This window comes from Gorilla gorilla, chromosome 1, assembly GCF_029281585.2.
Source record: "Gorilla gorilla gorilla isolate KB3781 chromosome 1, NHGRI_mGorGor1-v2.1_pri, whole genome shotgun sequence".
In the NCBI taxonomy this organism is placed as follows: domain Eukaryota; kingdom Metazoa; phylum Chordata; class Mammalia; order Primates; family Hominidae; genus Gorilla; species Gorilla gorilla.
In genome coordinates this window covers 21,542,487-21,566,178 of record NC_073224.2, presented here as the reverse complement: position 1 = coordinate 21,566,178, position 23,692 = coordinate 21,542,487, and the positions used below count along the sequence as shown (strand labels likewise).

General features: G+C 39.2%; 1 protein-coding gene and 1 non-coding gene across 6 annotated transcripts in view; one reads left to right on the top strand and one right to left on the bottom strand.

The window, feature by feature from the left end:
• The window catches only part of MAP10 (microtubule associated protein 10), a 51,642-nt gene that overhangs the window by 21,340 nt on the left and 6,610 nt on the right, over positions 1 to 23,692 (bottom strand). The window contains exons 2-4 of one of the 5 annotated variants that reach the window (XR_008674527.2): positions 19,904 to 20,127; positions 19,386 to 19,582; positions 12,833 to 18,843 (exon numbers count right to left, since the gene is read on the bottom strand). Coding sequence is in view for 1 of the 5 variants with exons in the window: in XM_055372934.2 (XP_055228909.2) it covers positions 19,547 to 19,582 (36 nt within the window). In the remaining 4 variants the exon portion in view is untranslated. Of the gene's footprint in view, positions 1 to 12,832; positions 19,583 to 19,903; positions 20,128 to 23,692 lie in introns of those variants that run through there. The other 4 variants (XR_008674528.2, XR_008674529.2, XR_010134368.1 and 1 more) reach the window with 4 other exon arrangements.
• LOC115932655 (U1 spliceosomal RNA) lies at positions 4,898 to 5,068 on the top strand. The gene has a single exon (XR_004068880.3). It is a non-coding gene; the product is annotated as a U1 spliceosomal RNA (small nuclear RNA).

Genomic DNA, 23,692 nt, shown 5'->3' with positions numbered 1-23,692 from the left:
ACTTGCTTTATTAGAGATTTTAAAAAATTGTAATTATTGATGCTTCCAAGTTTTTGTGAGATGGATACGCCTATACACTGCTGGGGGTGAGGAGCGTACATTTATATAGTCTTTCTAGACAGCAATTGGAATCTATCTGGCAATATATCAAAATCTCTTAAAAAATGTTTATTTCCTTGATATCTGTTTAACTTAGTAATTCTATTTGGGAGCATTTGTCCTGAGAAGATTATCCAAAATATAGTAAGAGATTTATGAATCAACAGGTTCATCATAATATATATCTTATAATAGCAAAGATTAGAAACAAATTGGAAGGCAACTACGACCATCTTTGTTTATTCTCTCATCTTCTGTGTTCTCTCAGTGGGCACTCTGCTAGACTAATTTGTGCTGGCTGATATGTTGTTCTATAAAAATTATTTGGTTGTTTCTTTTCTGTGTCTCCTCACTATCCTTTCTACTAAACAGACCATATGCAATTTGAAGGCAGGATCTTTGGGTTTTTCCCCCATAAGATCTAGTATAGGGTAATCAGAAGAATCTGGAATCTGTTAGGAACAACATGACCCTGATCATTTCCCACTTAAATTCTTCATTGCAGTGGGCCCAACAGGGGCAGCATAGCCCCATAGCAAGAGAGCTTTGCCCTTTTGGTGGGGTGGGAGGGTGAGTACATTTCATGACCATGGTATGAATGGTTTGAACCATGAGCCACAAGTTAACAGTACCTTGGCTCAGCCTCCATGTTTAAGAGGTGCCACTCCTCTGTCCTTGTCTTGGAGTGCAATAATGTACCACAGCCCGAACCTCTCCCATACAACTAAGAGTGTGCCCAGTTTACAGACATGAGTGTCTACAGTCCACCAAAGAGAGTGAATTGCCCCTGGTGTCACTGGCTTGGTTTTATGTTTGTCTTCTCACTTCTCTGCACTGTGAGCTCCTTGAAGGCAGAAGCTACATCTTTGTAGCTCCAGGATGTGGAACAGTGTGGCTTATAGCAGGAGCTGAAAATTCATTTAAGTCAAGGAGGAGAGCAGAGCAGCCAGGGTCAGCAGGTGAGGCCATGGGATACATCCAAGTGAGACAGGAGAAGGGAAAGAATCATTTCTAAAGGAAGTTATTCTTAGGCTGATGGGAAAATATGCCTTTAAAGAAAGTACAATCACAAAAGTAGTCTAATAGGTGTTATTATGGAGGCCATAAAAATAAAGTATTTGAAATAAAACAGGATTAAGGAAGAGAAGAATGCTCATTAAGGGTCAGAAGGGATAGAAGAGAAGACTCAAAAATGTCAAGCCAGCTGGGTGTGGTGGCTCACACTTGTAATCTCAGAGCTTTCACAGATGGGAGGATTGCTTGAGCCCAGGAATTTGAGACCAGCTTGGGCAACACAGTGAGACCTCATCTCAAAAATCTTAGCCAGGCATGGTGGCATAGTCCCAGCTACTAGGGAGGCTGAAACAGGAGGATCTTTTGAGCCTGGGAGGTCAAAGCTGCAGTCAGCTATGATTGTGCCACTGCACTCCAGCCTGGAAAGCTAAAGTTAACTGGAAACATACAAAAATTCAACAAACAAACAAAAGAACAACAACAACAAAAACCTCTATCTCAGTAAAGCAAAAGAAACATGAACTACATTTTTAAACACTTCGTATTTTAGGCAACACTAGAATGTGTAGAAAGTCCTGGAATTTTGTCAAGAATGTGACAGACGGAGATTGGGACAATGTCAACGAACAGCTGTCACTGATGAACTACTACTGTACTTCTATATTCCTGAACTGTATCCATCCTTACAATCACTGATCCACGGAATAAAACACGGTGGTAAAGAGTGTCACAGAAGGTAGAGCAGGGCTCTTTTATGCTCAAGGCTTGGGTCTAAAACTGACAGAAAGGAGCCTCCAGTTCCCTGCATTCCCAAAAAATTGCAAACAGTGGAGCTGGTGTCATCTACAGGAGGGCTGTCTGAGAGATATTCCAATCAATTCTGCTCTCCTCACTGAACCTCCATTCTACCGTGCTCCTCCACAATCAACATGAGCAGAAAACTCAGAGTGGGATGAGGAGGAGGATGATGGGAGAGAGAGGAGAAACATCCATGGCTTCGTGAAGACAGCTGGGCTTTTTCCCTCTCCTCACCGTGGAATAGTTCCTCCAGCTCCTATGTCAAACCAAATGGGGACATGCCGTAGGACATGCAGTGTCAAAGCTTCATAACAGACTGAGAAGGAGACTCTAAAAGAAAATGATATTTACTTGGGAATGGCTTTGCAATGGAAATACACGTGCCAGAGTAAACTATGCAGATCATCAGGAAGGTTGAGGCAAGGGACAGTTTTTGAAGGCAAAATGAAAAGAATTACATAAGTTGTTTTGAATCAATTATCCTTGGCTGTAAGGATCAATAACAAGGGTGGTGTCAGTCCAAGGTTGGACAAGCAGTTGCTGGACAGATGTCCTTGCAGAAGTATTTTCTCTGTAAGGTTTTGGTGGCCTTTGTGCAAGGTTGTGCTTTTTTGCAGAGTTTGTTTGTGATAGTTCTTATTATCAGGCATACGAGCATGAGAACCCCCCCATTATGGCCTTTCCCAGTTCCAGCTGTCACAAGTGACTCTATTTTGATTCTGACAACTTTCACATCAGCCTGTGGGCCAAATCCAGCCCACCATCTATTTTTGTAAATAAAGTTTTATTGGAATCACTTCTCGGCCTTTTGGCTAAGACCAAGTGCAGAGTTTTATTGGAACACAGCCATGCCCATTCATTTTCATATTGTCTGTGGCTGCTGTCTCACTACAACTTCAAAGCTGAATAGTCAAAACAGAGACCATATGGCTCACAAAGCTGAAAATGTTTACTAACCGTTCCTTTACAAAAAACATTTTCTGACCTCTATTCTAGAAAAGTTACCTACAGAGACTACTGGTGCCAGAAAAAGGGAGAGATTGGCTTCCATTCTGGGTTGGAGCAGTAAGTTGGTGATAAGATCAAAATGTTCAGCTGGACCATTTATAAAAGGGGGCTGAAAGGTCATTAAGAAGCATGAAAGCAGAATTTGGCAAAGCACAGATGAATACAGGGATTGGAAGAAATAAAATCATTTGAAATTTAAAGCCCACCCACCCAACTCTTCCCTCCAGGAATTTAGACTGTGAACTCTTTGGATGCATTAGATTTGGTTTTATTGAATAATTTATTATACATTTTTATTTATTTCCTTTACTAATTTTTTTAGGAGTACTTTTATTGGGTTGAGCAAAACTTGCTTTTATTTACAAACAGAAATATTCTGTCTCTGTATGCCTAACTTTATCAATTTTGAGTTTGCAGATGCCAAATATCTGGGACCTAAGAAACAAAATGGGCTGAGCAAAATTCTAAGCTTCAATTTTAAAAGCTAAGATTTGCTTAAAAAGAATTTCTGCAATGCTTCAAAACAATAATAGTGTGTCCTTCATCACCGAATGCTGTACAGAATGTGAAATTTTACCTGGCTTCTGCCAAGCGTTCTTACAACAAGCATTTATTATAGATTAGTTTTATTTTACATTAATGGGTGTCTAGGAGAGGGAGGTAATAGCACTTGAGGCAATTTTGTTTTACTATGAAAATTATTTAAGCCTTTAGAAAACGAAATTCAGGGAAATGTACTGTCTTCTCAAAAAATATGTGTTTATAACCCCAAATACAGGAAAAGCTTTGTGAGGAAAGTCATTTTGCTTTGCAAAACAGATTTTCAAACTATTAAGCAAGATAAAAGGTCACATTGACCCTTTGTTTTAGATAATTCATTCATTCCTGGCCAGGATTTTATAAGATTAAAAGAGTGTGCTTCTGAAACAGAAAAAAAAGGGCCACAGCATTTATAAACTAGGAGGTCCCTAAATGCTGGAGATCATTCTGATTCCAGAGGGAGCATTAAGGCAGCAATGTAAACATGTTGCTGGTAAGTGAAATTACATTTCAAGCTCTACGCCTTGCCACTCCAAACCTAAATAAATGAATAAAAATTTTCTTCTAACTTGAGATATTTTTCATAGTTACTTTCTAATGTTATTTTAAAATAGTCAGCATCAAAAGCTGAAATTCAGTAAATAATATTCTGATCATGCTGTTTACTCAGCAAAAGAGAAGAATTGCCAGAAATCAAGTGCCATCCACATGTCAACTAAGGTCCCTCTGTCCCTTGGAGACCTAGCTAAAAATGACTGCAGTCCTCTATTCCGTGGCCTTTGAGAGGCTTCCTTCACCACCCACCATGGTCCACCTTACCTCTCACCCCCATTTTGCAAACTCCTCTGACTTTACTTCCTCTTGCTTCTCTCTGTTGGTCTTCCATATCTGCATGTGTTTCTTAGTTTGGTTCGACTCAGTCCAGATATACAGCCTAGCCCTATCACAGTCTGAAAAAAAGCACCACTCGCCTTGTACATGAGCTCAACAACTTTACTAAAAATCTGGAGAGCAGCGAGGAGTACCAGGACAGAACAGGTGATTTTCCACTATCTCTTGGCTTCTACCCTCCGCTCTTTATGTTTCTTTCTTGTCCCTCCCACCTCCACATGCTGCCACAAAGCAAACTGCAAAGTCATCCTCTTGTCGCCCACGAAAGTTCTATCTTACCACCTTTGAATTACAGACTTTCACCAACAACTACAGTTTTCTCCAAAAGTATTCTGATAATTGAAATGTTCTGTCTTATTAAAATAGCATGAAGCATGTTCTTGTAAGTTTTGGAGACTGAAAAACAGAATCAGTTATCTGTCTTCAGCAGCAAAATGTCAAATAAATTAAATTGATAAACATCATTGACTTTTACAAAGCCCACCTGTACAATGCTGTGTAATGTCCGGAACTCCACTGATATTCTTTCCTTTAAAAGTTGGAGCCTATACTTACCTGGCAGGGGAGATACCATGATCCATGATCACAAAGGTGGTTTTCCCAGGGCAAGGCTCATCCATTGCACTCCAAATGTGCTGACCCCTGCAATTTCCTCAAATGTAGGAAACTCAATTGCATAATGTGTGGCAGTGGGAGACTGTGTTCATGCTTTCCCTTGTTTAAAAAAAAAAAAAGTTGGAGCCTAGTTCTCTCCATCCTCCCAAAGGGGGCTGGACTTAATAACTTGCTTCTAATGAATACATTGTGTTGGAAGTGATTCCATGTGACATCCAAGGCTATGTCATAAAAAGGACAGCTTTCCTCTGGCTCTTTCTCTGGGGTAGGCTAGTTGCCATGTTGTGAGAACACCCAAGCAGCCCGATGGAGAAGCCCCAGGATAGACAGCCTAGCATGGAGAAGAACCAACTTGCCAGCTATGGGAGTGGATCACCTTGAGTTCTCTAGTTGCAGCCAGGTCTTCAGTTGATTTCAGCCATGGCTGATATCTTGACTGCAAACCACCCAACTAAGCTGTTCCTAAATTCTTGACCCACAGAAACTGTGAGAATAATAAATGCTTGTTGTTGTTTTAAGCCACTAAATTCAGGGGTAGTTTACAGAGCAATATATAACTAAAACATGTAGATACTAATACAACTTTCTTGGAAAAACAATTAGTTTCTATAAATGAATGAATGTGTGAACATTCAAATCAGAGCATTACCAGAGAAAGAGAATTAGTTAACTAGGGGATCATTTCTTCTAGTGATGCTTTCCTGACTTCCCCAGAGCTGTGCTTCAAAAACTTTCACCTGTGGATGGATCATCCCGGGACTCAACTGCAAATGAAGATTCTGATTCAACAGGTCTGAGAATCTGCATTTTTAGCAAGACTCCAGGTAATGTCAACACTACTGGCTGATGGCTTTTTGTCATGGCACTTACCATGGACTCCATTCATCCTAACACCTGGTGTTCAAGGTTATAGGTGACTTTGTGTCAGAGGCACTGGTGGTACTGAACTTTCTCCAAGTCCTGTGCCTCTTGAAAACAGGGGAGATTACAAAACTACCCCTTCCCAACACACACCTTCAGTGTTCCAAAACATGACTTCTTGCAAGGAATTCCCCTTCCCCATAAGATTTAGATAAAACCCACTGATGACCTCCTTGTTTACCTATGACAGGGTCAGACACGGACCTTCCAATTCCCATTCTGTGTCTCATGAATGATTAGCCATTGGTCCCCACTGGCCAGTGTAGACAAAATGCCATCAATGTGACTTGACCAAACTCTGCTCAGTCTCCTCACCTTCCCCCAGGCCCCTGGACTTTGGTCCTTTCTTGCATGTAGGAATGCAGAACAGCCTCTCTATAAGACCTGCTCCAGAGAATGCAATGGCCACAAACAGAGACTGAGCCACTGTTTAATCATGCCACTGCCTCATCCCACTCCCCCACATGGTTCTTGGTAGGCTTCTGTACTCCATATGAAAGAAAGACCTTTTTCTGCTGACCTCAGAGATGCACACTGATCCCATGGTTATGGCACTCTCTGCATTGCTATAGTCTCCTTCCCTAATGCTGCAGTTTCCTTTCCTAGAGCAAGAGTCTCCCCACCCTTGTTGCAATAATCCTTTTGCATATCATCTCTCCTTACCTGAGGTCAATTTATTTTCTCTTTGCTTTTCTTTTTTTTGAGACGGAGTCTTGCTCTGTTGCCCAGGCTGGAGTGCAGTGGTGCAATCTCGGCTCACTGCAACCTCTGCCTCCCAGGTTCAAGCAATTCTCCTGCCTCAGTCTCCTAAGTAGCTGGAATTGCAGGTGTGTACCACCAGGCCCGGCTAATTTTTGTATTTTTAGTAGAGACCTGGTCACCATGTTGACCAGGCTGGCCTCGAACTCCTGACCTCAGGTGATCCACCTGCCTCGGCCTCCCAAAGTGCTGGGATAACAGGCTTGAGCCATCTTGCCCTGCCCCATTATGCTTTGAGGGATTTACTTCTTTGGGTTTGAGATGTAGATCCCTTCAAAATCTGGAATCTCTTGTCTGAATCTACAGGAAGAACTGCTTTTCCCACATGATTATAATCACCTCCTTAATTATCCGTGTCTCACAGTAGATTGTAAACGGGGACAACAGGGACTGTGTCTGACTTATTTCTCATGTTCCCCTAGACTTTTACAAAGCATTCATGAGGTTAAGTGCTGTATATGTGCTGAACAAGTGAATGATTATTAGAAATATTGAGGGTAGGTGCCATGTTTTGAGATGCTGGAATATTTTAAAATGTGCAATTTACCTACATTGTTTAGGAAATTAATATAGATAAATTTAGCCTGGTCATTTGACCATATATCTCTCCAAATTGTCCTTTCAGTAAGAAGAGTCTCATATTCAAAATAGGGTATTTGGATAATCAGCATCTAAGCTTTGTTTCCATTGTGAATGCGTCTCCACTAAGCATGGCCTATGTCTCTGAAATAAAAGTCCTTCAAACCACAGGATCTCAGCACTAGAAAAATATTAAGAGAAAAATTTGAAAGAAATTTCCTAAACACAATGCTAGGAACATTCAATCATAGGAGAAATCTTTTCCCACTGAGCAGTATATTGCTATCAGAACCTGGGAAATAATAAGCAAAGTACATTTAAATGGAAAAAATTACTCCTTTCAATAATTCTAGCTTTTGAAGTATGTACAGAAAGAAATTCAGAGCTAATGGATCAACTTTAGTGAGCCTAAGCAAAAACCAATTTGGAAAACCCACACTTCAATTAACCTGAAATGAAAACTGGAGTGACAGAAAAAAAGATACAGCGAATAGAAGACATTAAATTAGTGCTTTTCTTGACCCAAGAGACAAAAGAAGAAATAAATTTATCATGATTTACCTTTCACATAGAGGAAAAAAATCTGAATACTTTCCAAAATATTAATTTGTTTCCAAAGTGCTTAATGATTAGGTATATTCCTATTTTATTTTTTTTTGCAGCTATTGTAAAAGGGGTTGAGTTACTGATTTTTGTGGGCTTTTTTTGTTGTTTTTTTGTTGTTGTTGTTTTCAGATGGAGGCTCGCTCTGTTACCCAGGCTGGAGTGCAGTGGCACGATCTCAGCTCACTGCAACCTCCGCCTCCCGGGTTCAAGTGATTCTCCTGCCTCAGCCTCCCAAGTAGCTGCGATTACAGGCATGCCATCACAGCCCCGCTAATTTTTGTATTTTTAGTAGAGACGGGGTTTCACCGTGTTGGCCAGACTGGTCTCAAACTCCTGACCTCAGGTGATCTGCTCACCTCAGCCTCACAAAGTGCTGAGATTACAGACATGAGAGACAATGCCCGGCCTGAGTTGTTGATTTCATTCTCAGCTTGGTCGCTGTTGGTGTATAGAAGAGCTACTGATTTGTGTACATTGATTTTGTATCCAGAAACTTTGCAGAATTATTTTATCAGTTCCAGGAGCTTTCTGAAGGAGCCTTTAGGGTTTTCTAGCTAAACAATCATATCATCGGCAAACAGCAACAGTTTGACTTCCTCTTTACCAATTTGGATGCCCTTTTTTTCTTTCTCTTGTCTGATTGCTCTGGCTAGGACTTCTAGTACTATGTTGAAGAGGAGTGGTGACAGTGGGCATCTTTAAGGAAAACTACAAAACACTGCTGAAAGAAATCATAGACAACACAAACACATGGAAACACACCCCCAAGCTCATGCTCGTGGATAGGTAGAATCAATATTGTGAAACGGACCATACTGCCAAAAGCAATCTACAATTCAATGCAATTCCCCTCAAAATATCACTATCATTCTTCACAGAATTAGAAAAAAAAATCCTAAAATTCATATGGAACCAAAAAAGAGCCCGCACAGCCAAAGCAAGATTAAGCAAAAAGAACAAATCTGGAGACATCACATTACCTGATTTCAAAGTATACTATAAGGCCATAGTCACCAAAACAGTATCATACTGGCATAAAAATAGGCACATAGACCAATGGAACAGAATAGAGAACCAAGAAATAAACCCTAATACTTACAGCCAACTGATCTTCAACAAAGTAAACAAAAACGTAAAGTAGGGGAAAGACACCCTATTCAACAAATGATGCTGGGAAAAATGGCAAGTCACATGTGGAAGAATGAAACTGGATCCGCATCTCTTAGGTTATACAAAAATCAACTCAAGATGGATCAGGAACTTAAATCTAAGACCTGAACTATAAAACTTCTAGAGACGACATAGGAAAAACTCTTCTAGACATTGGCTTAGGCAAGGATTTCATGACCAAGAACCCATTTAAGCAAATGCAATAAAAACAAAGATAAATAGTTTGGACTTAATTAAACCAAAGAGCGTTTGCACGGCAAAAGGAACAGTCAGCAGAGTAAACAGACAACCCACAGAGTGGGAGAAAATCTTCACAATCCATACACCTGACAAAGGACTAATACCCAGAATCTACAATGAACTCAAACAAATTAGCAAGAAAAAACCAAACAGTCCCATCAAAAAGTGGGCTAAGGACATGAATAGACATTTCTCAGAAGAGGATATACAAATGGCCAACAAACATATGAAAAAATGCTCGACATCACTAATAATCAGGGAAATGCAAATCAAAACCACGATACGATACCACCTTACTCCTGGAAGAATGGCCACAACCAAAAAATCAAAAAATAGGCCTGGCATGGTGGCCCACACCTGTAATCCCAGCACTTTGGGAAGCCGAGGTGGGTGGATCACCTGAGGTCAGGAATTTGAGACTAGCCTGACCAATATGGTGAAACTCTGTCCTGTCTCTACTAAAAAATACAAAAATTAGGCAGGCATGGTGGTGCATGCCTGTAATTCCAGCTACTCGGGAGGCTGAGGAAGGAGAATCGCTTGAACCTGGGACGCAGAGGTTGCAGTGAGCCAAGATTGTGCCACTGCACTCCAGCCTGGGCAACAGAGCAAGACTCTGTCTCAAAAACAAAACAAAACAAAAAAATAAATAAATAAATAATAGATGTTGTCATGGATGCAGTGAACAGGGAACACTTCTACACTGTTGGTGGGAATGTAAACTAGTACAATCACTATGGAAAACAGTGTGGAGATTCCTTAAAGAACTAAAAGTAGATCTACCATTTGATCCAGCAATCTCACTGCTGGGTATCTACCAAGAGGAAAAGAAGTCACCATATGAAAAAGATACTTGTGCATGAATGTTTATAGCAGCACAATTTGCAATTGCAAAACCATGGAACCAACTCAAATGCCCATCCCATCAATCAATGAGTGGATAAAGAAACTGTGAGATATATATAGATACACATACACACACATACACGATGGAATACTACTCAGCCATAAAAAGGAATGAGTTAATGGCATTCACAGTGACCTGGATGAGTTTGGAGGCTATTATTCTAAGTGAAGTAACTCAAGAATGGAAAAACAAACATCATATGTCCTCACTCATGTGTGTGGGCTAAGCTATGAGGATGCAAAGGCATAAGAAAGACACAATGGATTTTGGAGACTCAGGGGGAAAGGGTTGGAAGGAGGTGAGGGATAAAAGATCACAAATTGGGTGCAGTGTATACTGCTTCGGTGATAGGTGTGCCAAAATCTCACAAATCACCCTGTAGAAATTATTCATGTAACCAAGCACCACCTGTTCTCCAATAACCTGTGGAAATAATTTTTTTTTAGAAAGAAAGGGTGCTTAATGAGACTTTTGGTCTACTTACTGATCTAAAGAAAACATGTGGTGGTAAATGGTTTGAAAACACAGCTCAAATTATTTTCTCCCTGCATCTATGCCCTTTTGCAGTGTGAGTTTGTAGCTCCTGGCAACAGAGGTGTAGTTGTTTTGTGTGTGTGTGTTTTTCCCCACCCATTGTATCTCAACTAGCCTTGTGACTTACTTTGACAAGTAGAATGAAGCGCATGGGATATTGTGTCAGTTCCAAGTCTAGTATCAAGAGGCTTCGCACATTCTGTTCATTCTCCTGGAACCATGCCACTACCATTAAACCAGCTTGGACTTTTTCTGATGATGCTGGGAGCCATGTGGAAGAAAACCAAGGTGCCCCAGCTTGCTCACAGCCAGTTCTGGAAGCAAAAGTATCTGGCCTGCCTGCAGCAAGCCGAAGACTCACTAGTGAGCCCAGGCAACACAGACCAAGTCAGAACCACTTGGCTGACCCCTGGAGTAATGAATCATTGCCTTAAGTTTTTGGGTGTTTTTCCAGTTCACTCATAAAAAAGATTCACTCATTGTCAAAGAAATTAAAACTAAACCAGCAAAGTCGGACCATTTATTGTCTAATAGATGGAGGAAAATAAACAAGGATGTTCATTCACAGAGTTTGTAATTATATGGAAAGCTGGAAGGTGCAACTTTTTTAGAAGACAATTTGGCAATATGTATTAAATTTTCAAATGTGCCAGCTATTACTCTTCTTGGATAGTATTCTAAAAAAAATTATATAAATATGTGATGATTTATTAACCTCATTTATAACACTAATGTTAGAGAATCAATGTGAATGTTCTTCAACAAGCGATGTGTTTTTAAAAAATATTATGGTATATCCATGCAACAGAGTACTGAGCAGTCATTCAAAATGATATTTATTTATGCTGACATGGAAAGACTGCCACACTATTGTCACTGTTATTAAATAATTATTAGAATAATAGGATATTTCTATTTTTTGACATTTAACAAAAAAACTATGAATAGAAAGTATTTAGAACAATATGCTTTGAAATATCAGCTATTATTTCTAGGAATGAGATTATAAGTGATTTCCATTTTCTGTTTATACATCTGAATAACTTAATTCTATTGATTGATTAATTGATTGATTGAGACAGGGTCTCACTCTGTCACCCAGGCTGGAGTGCAGTGGCGCCATCATGGCTCACTGCAACCTCTGCCACCTGAGTTCAAGCGCTTCTCCCTCCCAAAGAGCTGGGATTACAGGCCTGAGCCACCGCACTGGGCCGAATCATTTAGTTTTAAACAAAAGTATTTGTCATGCTTAAATTCTGGAAAATTATGTCTACTTTTTCAATGGTTTTAAACTCCTTTATTAGGTACAACATTAAACTAAATTGACCTGTTTGATTACAGGTTTTTATTCTGAAGAATGCATTTCTTTGTTGTTGACAAAAACAAGGAAATGCTTTCTTCAGAATAAAGAAATGCGTTCTAATTTTAAATGAGTATAAAATTGGGGCCAGACGTGGTGGCTCACGCCTATAATCCTAGTGCTTTGGGAGGCCCAGGCAGACGGATTGCCTGAGCTCAGAAGTTCAAAACCAGCCTGGCCAACATGGTGAAATCCCATCTCTACTAAAATATAAAAAATTAGCTGGGTGTGGTGGTGGATGCTTGTAGTCCCAGCTACTCGAGCATCTGACGCATGAGAATTGCTTGAACCCGGGAGGCAGAGGTTGCAGTGAGCCAAGATTGTGCCACTCCTCTCCAGCCTGGGCAACAGTGTGAGATTGTCTCAAAAAAAAAAAAAAAATTAAAGATTCCTTATTTGTTTTTGTAAATATGAGAGGGAAAGTTTCCCATACATCAAGAATGGCCTGGAAATAGCATTATATTAATCAGTAAATTTTGGTGTTTCAGACGGAGATGTTTGATCCAGAAAAACTAAAGAACATTCATCATGACACAGATTTGTTTTTCCATTTAATCAAATCAAGAGGGTCTTTCAATATTTTTGTAAGAGGGCTGGAAATAAAGAGGAAACTTGTGCAAATTAATCAACAACATTAATCAAATGCCTACAGTGTACACGAATTATTCTGGTTGCAAGTGAGAGACCTATAAATCCAAAATGGTCTTTTTTTAAAAAATGAGTTTACTTGCTAATGCAATTTAAGAGTCCAAGAATTAACTCTTTTCAGATGTGTGACATAAGACTCAACGTGACCAGGACTGCTTCAGTGTTTTTATTTTTTGGTGTTGGCTCCTCCTCGGAAAGAATCTCTCTTGTGATTGCTTCCAAGATGGGTTCCAACATACTTCATCATTCAGACCCAGTGGGAAAAAGACAGTGTTCCTCCCAGAACAGTTTTAAAACATTTCCTGATGTGAAATCATGTGCCATCCAATTACCCTTCCTGGAAGAGTAAATATGCTTGCTGTTTTAAACTAGAGGTGGGATTAAGCTCTTCAAATCACAATGCTCAAGAGAAGTGATTGAGGAGCTTTCCCAGAGGAAAATTACAGTAAACTGTTATAGCTAAAGAACAGTGAAGGGATTCTAGGTGATAAAATTAATAGATGTTCACTACAGTCCTCTAGAAGATTATTTAGAGAATAAAAAGACGTTTAAAATGCATTCCTAGCCACAAAATTATCACATAGAAGCAGGGAATAAACTACAGATACATGAAAAATAATTGCAATTAAAGACTCAGAATTCTAAATTATCACATAGAAGCAAGGAATAAACTACAGATACATGAAAAATAATTGCAATTAAGGACTCAGAATTCTAAGTGGTAAGTTAGTTGTACAAACAACAAATGCATCTCAGAGGAGAAAACATCACTGTGTGTTTCAATGATTAGCCAAATGTTATCCCTTCATTTAATGGTTTTGGTAATAGCATGATGCTTTAAAATGTTCCTGCTCAATCTAGGCTTTTTTGAATTCTTGAGTTTTAACCATGCCGTTAAGTGATTTGTCTTTGGGCCTTAGACCCAAGATGTGAGGTTTTGAAATAATTTTCCTGTGATTGCAATAAAGATAATAAGTTGATTATCATTTGAAATGCTTTTCCATTGAGTTTGAATGCCTTTCTTTTTTCTTTCTTGAACATATATAATGGAAAACATCTTTATAATTATTCCCAAGTACTGAAATTTTAATCTCCATTGTGTAATTGAAATTTTCTCTGCCACTAAGTGGTTTTTCTGGATCCTTAACAGGCTAAGAACATCTAAATGTTGATCATTTTCTCAAGGGAAAAGAGGAAAAACATATATAGGGAGAGTAAGTCTTTGTTGTTATTGTTGTTGTTGTTGTAAAGAAAATTCTGTCTTCAGTTTCCATTGCCATTTTTTTGTGAACCCTTTTTAAAAAACACTACTTTTTTTTCTTAAATTGCCTAAGTATCTATTCATTAAACGAACATTTATTGAATGCAAAACATCAGCATATGCTAGCCTAATAGAAGCTGTACTAAAAGCTGCATATACAGTGGTGGACAAAACAGTCATAAGTCTCTATCATCAAAGAGTTTATAGTCTAGGGAAGAAGACACAAAATAAAAAAATAAAAAATATAAACAAATAGAAAACGCTATTGATATGTTATATATTATAACATATTATTGATATTATATGTTGTAATAAACTATAAAAGAATTAACAAATGCAACGATAGAAAATAATGCAGTGTGGGCAAGGTGAGATTGAGAAACTTGATTTGATAGGATTTTCATAATGCCTCTCTGAAGAGGTGACATTTAAATAGAAACCTAAAAGATGAGAAGGGGATGTGAAAAGCAGAGTAATAAGTACTCTGTGTAGGAGATCGAGAGTTCCCTGCAAGGGGAACAGCTCAAGCAAAGGCCCTGGGTGTAAATGAGTTCTCCATGTTTAAGGAACAACAGCGGGGACGGTGTGCCTGGAACATCAGAGGGCAAGTTGGAGTGAGGTATGAGGTGCATTTGGAGAGGCAAGTAGAGATCCGACCATATGGGGGCTTGTAAGCCTATGATCAAGAATTTGGATTTTACTGAAAATCCAAAAGAACTAAAAGAAAGAACTAAAAGAACTAAAATACTAAAAGAACTAAAATACTAAAAGAACGCCATTAATGTGTTTTAAGCAGTGAAGAATTACGGCCCGATAGATATTTTTAAAGATAACTCTGTCTGCCATGCAGTGAATAGATTGAATGGGGCAAAGCTGAAAATGGGAAGAACAGTAAAGAGGCTGCTGTAACACTTAGCCATGGCTTATTTCAAGGTGTGGGTAGGAAGCAGTGCCACCAGGATGGGTTGATGGATTGGATGTGGAAGGTGAATAGAAGGGACAATGATGCCAGTTTTCTGGCTTAAGTCATCAGAGAGGTGGTGGCTCTCCAAAACTGGGAAGATGCATCAGTCAGGATCTTAGCAGGAAACAGATGGTACACTCAGACAAGATCACTGATGAAAGTTTAATGGCAGGCGCTGTTTACAAAGCAGTGGACAGAGTTAAGAGAAACAAACAAGGGATGGTGAAGGACTCCAGAACTACCAATGCAAGGAGCCATTATCCTTCCTAGGCCTGAAAGGTCAAGTGGAGTAGTCACTTCCTGAAACTGAGAGTTGTAGTTGTAGCCAGAGCTAAAAAAAAGAAAACAAAAAAAAGTTCCATGAAAGTTGTGACTTTCATGTAGAAATGCAGCCACTACCAACTCAAGGCTGGCAGGAAGGGAGCCAGGGAACTCAATACCCCAACTTTTCTCTCCTCCTGCCCTCCAATCTCCTGCCCGACCTCACCACCAACAAACCCGAAATAGAAGCCGAAATCCAAAGTTGACCACTGATGCAGCCTATACAGATAGCAGTATCCTGGGGTCAAAACAGGGTGGAGAAAGGTACAGAGAGAATAGAGGGTGTAAGTGGAGAATGCTCAGTACCGATAGCTAGTAGAGGAACTATTTTGGGGAGTGGGAATCAAAAGTCACATTTTGTACTCATTAAGTTTGAGACATCTGTGAAATATAAATTGATATTTCAGGTAGAAACATGAGTCTACAACTCGGAAGAGAGATTTGCGTTGAAAATTAAAATAGGGAAGTTATCAGCATCTAGGTTGTTTTTAAAGCAACAGGAGAGATGAGATAACTGAGACAGTTTAGAGAGAGATTTAAAAAAGCAGGAGTAAGAGCTAGAATCCAGTATTTGGATGTAGAGTGAGAGTCTAGAAAGGTAGTGGAAAAATTAGAAGAGTGGGATGTCAAGAAATGCAAGAATGGAAAGTGGCAGAAGATATAGTAAGTAGGTAAGTATGTTGAATGCAACTGAGAGGTCAGTAAAATAAATACAGGAATGTGTTCACTGGAGTCAGTGAAAGTAATAGACAATCTTTGACTCCTTTTTTACTTTTCAAAATCATATTTTTAAAAATCTTTAGGCCAGATATGGTGGCTCACGCCTGTAATCCCAGCACTTTAGGAGGCCGAGGTGGGTCAATCACGAGGTCTGCAGTTCGAGACCAGCCTGGCCAACATGGTGAAACCCTTTCTCTACTAAAGATACAGAAAGTTAGCCGGGCGTGGTGGCACATGCCTGTAATCCCAGCTACTCGGGAGGCTGAGGCAGGAGAATCACTTGAACCTGGGAGGCAGAGGTTGCAGTGAGCCAAGATCACACCACTGCACTCCAGCATGGGTGACAGAGTGAAATTCCTTCTCAAAAAAAAAAACAAAAACAAAAAAAACTTTAAACAACTTTACATGTTTTATAAAAGTATATAAAGTACACTAAATTTTAAAACTTTAGGAAACAACAGCAGTCCAATTGATATTTTTAATCATATATTAATAAAATCAGGTCCCCAAACAATGTGAGCACCAAGTTCTACCACAAAGAAACACAAGGCCCAGACATGTTTATAGGCAAGTTTTACCAACCCCTAAAGGACAAATTACTCCAATATGTTAAGAAATCTATTTCCTTGATCTTCATAAAGTGACCCTATAATTCACATGGAAGAAAAAGGGCCAAAAAGAGTCTAGAAACGCACTTTTCAAAGTGTGATTAGAAATTCTTAGGGGTTCCCAAGAACCTTTTGGGAAGGGTCAGGACGGGGTCCATGAGGTCAAAACCATTTTCATAATAATGCTGAAACGTTATTTGCCATATTCACTCTCACTCTCTCAATAGTGTACTGTGGAGTTTTCCAGAGGTTACATGATATGTGATATCATGATAGAGTGAATGAAGAAGCGGGTAGGAGGCTCTAGCTATCTTCAATTAAACAGATATGATAATCTAGCTATCTTCTATTAAGCCAGGCATTTTTTAAAATGGCAAAACTGTAAAACAATGCCATTCTTCTAAATGTTTGCTTTGGAAAATTTATTACCTTTATTTTAAAAATGTTATATTAACATGTAATGGGTTTGCTAATATTACTTTTAAATGAATTCATACATAAGCATTAAATATCTTAATTTTTAATTTCTAATAGAGCAAATATTGATGGATATAATCCACATTTAAAAAACTCTTTGGAATTTTCAGTAATTTCTAAAAATGTAAGGGGTTCCTGAGACCAAAAGTTTGAGAACTTCTGGCTTAGCATAAAAAGGAAGAAAAATAGAGGGTAGCCTTTTCTCTCTGAATATCAAGACTGACTGTAAAGCTAGGGTAGTTAAATATATAGCAGTAAAAATGAAAACATTTATCCTTTGCCAGTTTTGGGCTAGGAGGTGAAGAAACAAGAACTCTCACATGCTGCTAGTGGCATGGTGAATGGTTCAACTGCTATGGAGAGTGATTTGGCAATGTTGAAGATATGCATAACTTAGGGCCTGGTATTCCAGTTCTACATATAAAACCCTAAGGAAATTAGAGTGCATGTGAACAGAGAGACAAGAATATGAATTGCAGCACTGTTTCCATTAAGGGAAATCTGGAAACAACCTATGCATCCCCCAGTAGAAATGGGAAGGAAATACAGCAAGCCTAGAGCAAGAGTTACTCCTTGGAAGGGAGGCCAAAGCAATGGGGAGGGGAAACAAAAGACTTTCAGTTGTGTCTGTTTATTCATGAGAAAATAAGGGAGGGAGGGAGAAAAAGAAAGACTGAAAACACAGCACAGTGTCATCACTGAGTTAAATCTGGGTGATGCGTACATAGGAGTTCGTTGTGTTATTTATTCTTCTGAATGTTTGAAATGCTACATAATAAAAACAAGCTACTGGGACCACATTCATTTGCATTATCGTTCTGTGTAGTGCACATAGTGAAACTGGTTGCCTACAAAGAGAATGTTAAAATTTAAATTCAGGTACAAAGTGGTCTAAATATACACCACAGTCTAGCTCTTCCTAACACTCTGATAGTGTTAAAGGAAGTTTTATTTGTTGTGGGTTTTATAACCAAGCTATTTGAAGGAATACAGTTGAAGCATGGAGATCAGAGCGTTTCAATCTTCTGGTGTCTCCTAGGAGGTGCCATATGTTGGAATCATTGTCAGCCAGAAAAACATCCGCTACAAAAGTGCATCCTTCTGGGGGAAGTCAGTTTGCATAACTTATCCAAGAGTAAATTCAGACAATGGGGCAGCATCAAGAATGGGCAGTGATATCACCCTGGTCTGTGGTCATCTCCATTCTTAAGCCAGGTGGATCCAAATATTATCAGCCAAGTGGATTGGTTTGAGGGATTATCAAAATAGTTCTGTCTTGGTTTACACCTTGAGATAGCAGGGGACTAAGCAAGCTAGTTTCATGGATGATTATTCCCAGCGTCCAACCTCCAAATTTCTGGATAGCGGAGTAACTCTTAGCTAAGCAGTGAGGTAGACAAAGTATGAAACACCCTAATTGGTAAGATAAGAATTTATGCTAGTGTTGATTATTGTTTCTATTCAATTCCACCTAAATTCATGAAGCATATATGCTATGGTTTGAATGCTTTCATCTGCTCCAAAATTCATGTTAAAACTTAATCTCCAATGCAACATATGAAGAGATGTGGCCTTTAGGAGGTGATTGAGTCATGTCATAAATGGAATTCGGTGCCCTTATGAAAGGGCCTGATGAAGGGAGTTCATCTCTCTTGCTCTTCTGTCCCTTCTTCCATGTAAGGACACAGTATTCATCCTCTCCAGAGGATACAGAAACATGGTACCATCTTGGAATTGGAGATTGGGTCCTCACCAGACACTGAACCTGCTGGTGCCAGGATATTAGACTCCCAGCCTTCAGAACTGTAAGAAATAAATTTCTGTTTTTTAAATAAATTTCCCAGTCTGTGGTATTTTATTATACCAGCACAAACAGACTGAGACAATATATTTTATGAAGGCACTATGCTAGCCTCCTTGCTAGTGATTAGGGAGAAAAAAATGGAATAAGACATTCTCAACATACACATCCGTACAGGTAGTTGGCACAGGTAAACCTAATTTTATTTATTTAAGTTAGCACTGCCAACTGCTTTTCCATAAGGGGACACAGAAAACTCTGCAAGGAAAGTTCTTGGACTCTTCCCATAACACTATAAAGGTCACTCTTGGTTATGTAAATAGAAGTAGAATAACATATGTTATGGGTTGAACATTTGTCACCTTCCAAACTCAGGCTGAAATTAATTGCCATTGGAATGGTATCAGGAAGAAGGACGGTTAAGAGGTGGTTAGGCCATGAGGGCTCTGTCCTCATGAATAGATTCATGTTATTATCATGGGAATGGGCTCCTTATAAAAAGATGAGTTTGTCCCCCTTTTTTGACTCTCTCTCGGTCACTCACCTTTGGCCATGTTATGATGCAGCAGAAGTCCCTCTCCAAGTGCCAGTCCCTCAATCTTGTACTTCTTAGCCTCCAGAACTGTGAGCCAATAAACTTCAGTTCATCTAAATTCCCAGTCTGTGGCATGCAGTTATAGCAGCATAAATGAACCAAGACAACATCTATCGGCCTACAAATCTCCGATTCTTTTTGTGATTCTGTGGAAATGGAGAGAGGGAAAGTAAATTTACATGGAGATAAGTAGGCTTCAGTGAGGAATAAGATAAAGCCCATGACACTTTCTCTTTAGATGATTAAAATTATTAGGAACTCTGAGGTTTTAGGATAATGTCAGTCAAAGTTCTCTTGTAGGAAAGGACCTTAAAAACCCAAGAAAACAAGGCAAGTAAGAACCTGCACTAGTGATCCTTGTTCCACACAGAATATATAGATCATTATGAGGAAGGCCTTTAAGACAACTTCAGACCCAGCCACCCCATAAATGTTAGCTCGTGAGTAAAAACCATAATCACTTGTACCTTGGAGATCTGTGTGGCGATCAGAACCAGAGAGGCAACCAGTCTTTAGGTGCAACACTGTGTCACAGCAATAGAAGCCACAGCAGTTGAAAACCAAGTCTAGTTGGTGGGCAACATGGCCTGGCATTTGTCAAGAGCAACCATGCAAATAAGGCCAAGTAAGCTTCTCAGGATCTTGGACCATTTAGGATGATGGAGTTCATAAAAGCTTGGTGCTGGATTTCCTGCTAACATAAATATATGGAGCTAGAATAATCCACTGGAATGTAAAAGGGGGATTGTTATACCCCACACTAGTGCAGGGGGCCATACTGGTTACACTTACATATCCCAAGAACATCGGCAAAACAACCCATTTGAAGGGCATAGCACTACTATAGAAGTCTGCAACTAGTGCTAAAGAAACATTATTAAGAAAGTCCTTTGGGAGGCCAAGGCGGGTGGATCACAAGGTCAGGAGATCGAGACCATCCTGGCTAACACGATGAAACCTCATCTTTACTAAAAATACAAAAAATTAGTAGGGCGTCGTGGCGGGCGCCTGTAGTCCCAGCTACTCAGGAGACTGAGGTAGGAGAATGGCGTGAATCTGGGAGGCAGAGCTTGCAGTGAGCCAAGATTGTGCCACTGCACTCCAGCCTGGGCAACAGAGTGAGACTGTGTCTCAAACAAAAAAAAAAAAAAAAGAAAGCCAATCTTTATAAAAATCCTTGGAAATCACCGTAACTGACAAGAACAGAGACAGTTAATAAATGATTATGTATTGTTCAATAATTTCATGTTACGTACTGAAAATACTGTATGCAGAATCACATTAGCTCTACCTCCTAAGAGTTGCTATGAGTAATCCTGTATACAAGTGTTAGAAGCCAAATTTGTCAGTAGTGTGAAATGTAGGCATTTTAGTTCAGACTGTAAAATTAAAATTTTAAAGATAATGTTCTAGATTCTGAAGAGAAAATGTGTAGCCCCCAACAGAGAATGCTCCAGTATGATACACATAACTATGTCCACAAAGGTAGTGCCAAATACTGTATGTACTTGGATAACACAATGGAAAACCTGTAAGCAATTGGATTTGCCTCTACCAGCTTGGAGTAACAACCAGGGCCAGCTATACAATTTGTGGCACTCCGTCAAAAATGAAAATGTAGGTCTTATTACTCAAAAAAGGAATAAAAATAGATCTTTCTTAAAGTACCTAAAATATAAAGCTTTTTCCTTTCTTTCAAAGTCTCCCCCTCTTGATTTGCCATGGTGTTTTTCAATGGCCACTTGCATTATTTTTCCATTGCTGCATAACAAATTAGCAGCTTAAAACAACAGCCATGTTTTCTGATAGTGTTCATGAGTCAGGAGTCCAGGCATTGCTTAGGTAGGTCCTTTGCTCAAGGTATCTAAAATAGTCAGATGTGTAAAATCAAAGGATGGGATGGTGGTTGTCAGGGGCTGAGATGAGGGGGATATGGGAAATTATTAATCATTGGGCATAAAGTGTCAGTCAAGCAAGGTTAATAAGCTCTAGAGAGCTGCTGTGCAACACTGTGCCCACAGTCAACAAGAATGAATTGTATGCTTAAAAATTTGCTAGAAGCGTAAATCTCATATTAAGTGTTCTTACCACAACAAAATAAAATAAACTGGAATTTAATCTAATGATAGAATCTGATTCTGGAAATGATATTATAAGGATTGAAGAAACATTATTTTTCTGAGATGTATGCTGAAAGTCTTTCAGTTTCTCTATGAAAGTGAGAAAGGCAATGAATATGGAAAACAGCCTGTTTCCTCATCTATATTAATACTTAGCTCACAGGGTTCTGGTAAAGATGAAGTGAAACAGTGAAGTCCTTCATAAGCTGTAAAGTGCTATTCAGTATAAGAAGACGTTAGTGTTAAAATTAATGACAACAACACATCAACAAATTATTAACAATCCTATTTGCCAATGAAAAATGAAGCCATAATTTTAGTAAGATCCTGCCTCTCACACTGGTTTTTAGAGGTTGACAGTAGGAACTCACACTGTGATCAGTGAGGTAGGAAGAGGGCACCAAGAAATCACTGTAGAAAAGAAGCACTAGAATGGAAGGAAGTTTCCCCTGAAAATATAAGCTCTGCCGTCCAACATACTTGGCTTCTGGCTATTACAGAGAATATCAGGGATACAGAGTACTTTGCTAACAAGAGGCGTGCATGTTCCTACTCAGGACTTTTTTTTTTTTTTTTTTTTTTTGAGATGGAGTCTCGCTTTTGTCGCCCATGCTGGACTTTCTCAGGCGATTACAAAGATCTTTTCCCTCAGGTTAATAAACACTATCCCAAAGTACTTGGAAATAGTCTTAAAAATGTTGGATATGCAATAAACAATTTTCAGGCCAACACTTTTGACAATAGACTCCTCTGTATCTAAAGCAATCCACTATTTGTTATGTCATTCTGAGTCCAGAATTCAGTCCCAATTCACTCCACAAGGTTGACGCTGAAATTGTAAGTAATGAGATACAGTACTCAAGGCAGCTGATGGGTGTGAGACTCTCTGTGATTGAACAGCTTCCCTTAATAAAACAAATTGTGAAGTGCTCCAAGGACTTCAGTAAAGAAAAGCTGAACGAGAAATCTTTGGGTAAAAAGAAGGGACTTTCTAAAAGCCCCTATATACTTTTTCTCAGTCTTTTGATAATGTAGACTCTAGGGATATGCTGCTCTCCCTTTAGGATTTCTGCTCAATTATAGCCACAACAAAAGTCATTTCCTACTGCTTGTATGGATCAACTAGAAGATCCTTCAAAAAGAACGATATTAAAAACAAGAAGCACATAGAAAGGGACACAACATAGAGTATCCTAAATAGTCAAGCTACAAGTATAGGTTTCTGATCCTGCAGTCACCGACTTACTGACTCATGGACCTCTTCTCTTCTATGTTCTTTCTGAGTATGGCCTTCAGCTGTTACCCTGTCTCACTATTGCTCAGGAGCTCATCTAATCTCCTGTGCTGCCCTGTTCCTGGAAAACACAAACTTCCTTTCAATTTAAAACCCAAATCTTTTCATGGATTTCTGCTACCAAGGGCTCTACTACTCAGTTACAGTATCTGGCCTGAAAGCTAAGTCTCATCCCTTCCCAACTCGTTCTGTAAGTTTCTACCTATTTTATTATGATGCATTATGACAGCTCCTTCCCCACTCACCCCATCCCCACCCCAGACCTCAAGGTATTCAAAGGAAAGAATAAACATTTTTTGTGTACCTACTATGAAAAAACATGGACTATATAAACAGGAAAAAAAATTGTTTAGGAGGTTTTAAAACAACCTCATATAGGAGGGGCTACTTACCTAGATTTGCAGGGAAACGTATGCTTCCCAGCACTGATACACCACTTTCTTGCTCTTTTAGAAAATTTTGTCTTTACTGGGGACCTGGATCAGTGTTTCCTTTCTTTCTGTATAGTAAGGACATTTTGTAGTCCCCTCTCCTAAGTACTCTGCACAAAGCTAGATGCCCCATTTTGCTTAGTACTCTGAAAAGGGCTCCTTCTTCTGCTTGGTTTTGTGGCTGTGCTCTGTGACCTAAAGTCTTCTTGCCTGGCCAGAAGTCTGTGCTGACTCTTTTATCACCATGGACTTCTTTTGCCTTGCTATGCTATAGGAAAGTTGTTTAAACTTTCTGGAAGAAAGACTTGATTTCTTGACTGAAGTTTTAATTGAAAATGCATCCGCCTAGGCTGGAATACAGATACCACGGTGCATTCTTTGTAATATCATTAAATACATCACCTAATACTC